Raw genomic sequence first — 1,290 nt, forward strand, 5'->3', positions numbered from 1 at the left:
GAACATTTATGGTTTTCTTCAGGTTGTACCACAAGGTGGCAGCATGGGCAAGCAGATCAGTTGCAAATGGCATTTCAGAAAGAGACTTGTTTTGCAGCAGCACTAGCACAAAGCCATGAACAGAGGGAATCTGAAGCCAGAAGGAATGTGATGGCTGGAAGGACGGACAGATTTAAAGAATAAAAGCAGGGAACACAGCAGGGAAAAAACCAGTTTTTCCAACAGGATAAATTGTCTCTGGATACTACCCATCTGATATATGATTTCACAACCATAAGGATCTAACCTGGGAGAGTCTGGCACCATGGATGATACCTTCAGGATCATGAAAGGTCTGTCTTTTTTGTTCTTACTCTCTCTGTATGGAGTGGTGTGTGTCTCAATTCGCTATTCTTTGCCTGAAGAGAAGAAAAGTGGGTCTCTGGTGGCTAATGTGCTGAAGGATTTGAAACTGGGACCGGGAGAGCTCTCTGCTCGCAGAGCCCAGCTGGTCTCCAAAAGCAATAATCAGTATTTCCAGCTGGATACCCGTTCTGGGAATGTGTTTGTAAATGAAAAGATAGACAGAGAAGCTTTGTGTGGCGAGATGGAGCCTTGCTTACTGTTGTCTGAAATTGTGCTCCAAAACCCCTTGAAGATATATAGCATTGAGGTTCAGATAGAAGATGTGAATGACAATTCTCCTGAATTCTCCAAAAATGAATTTGAACTAGCAATTCCTGAGCAGGTCCCTGCAAGTACTCGGTTCCCCTTGGAATCTGCCCAAGATGCAGACTTGGGTGAAAACAGTGTCCAAAACTACACCCTCAGTCCCAATGGGAATTTTTGGCTGGAATTACAAAGTGAAAGCAGTGGCAAAAGATACTTAAACCTTGTTCTGGAGAAACCACTAGACAGAGAGAAGGAGGCACGTGTCGGGCTGACTCTCACAGCTGTTGATGGAGGGGTGCCCCAGAGAACGGGAACAGTTCAAATAAATATTAATGTTCTGGACAACAATGACAACTTCCCTCAGTTTACTCAATCTGAATATAAAGTGAAGTTGAAGGAAAACAGTCCTCGTGGTACTCTAGTGTCTAAAGTAGAAGCCAGAGATTTGGATTTTGGTTCAAATGCAGAGATCACATACTCATTCCATAGGGTACCTGAGAAGATAAGCAACTTGTTCCAGTTGCATCAAACTACTGGGGAAATCACCGTTTTGGGACCAATTGACTATGAAAAAGAAGCCAACTATCACATCGACATTAAAGCAACAGACGGAGGGGGCCTTTCAGGGCACTGCAAGGT

General features: G+C 43.9%; 1 protein-coding gene across 1 annotated transcript in view; it reads left to right on the forward strand.

Moving 5' to 3' along the window:
• LOC107109891 (protocadherin beta-16-like) overlaps positions 1-106 on the forward strand; it is a gene marked incomplete at its 5' end in the record, with an annotated part of 6,153 nt that extends 6,047 nt beyond the window's left edge. The window contains one exon of the mRNA XM_015410600.1: positions 23-106. Within this exon, the coding sequence (XP_015266086.1) occupies positions 23-106 (84 nt within the window). The remainder of the gene's footprint in view (positions 1-22) is intronic.
• Between the last annotated feature and the right edge of the window lie 1,184 nt (positions 107-1,290).

The sequence above is a fragment of the Gekko japonicus genome, unplaced genomic scaffold (genome assembly GCF_001447785.1).
Source record: "Gekko japonicus isolate JY-2015 unplaced genomic scaffold, Gekko_japonicus_V1.1 scaffold3835, whole genome shotgun sequence".
In the NCBI taxonomy this organism is placed as follows: domain Eukaryota; kingdom Metazoa; phylum Chordata; class Lepidosauria; order Squamata; family Gekkonidae; genus Gekko; species Gekko japonicus.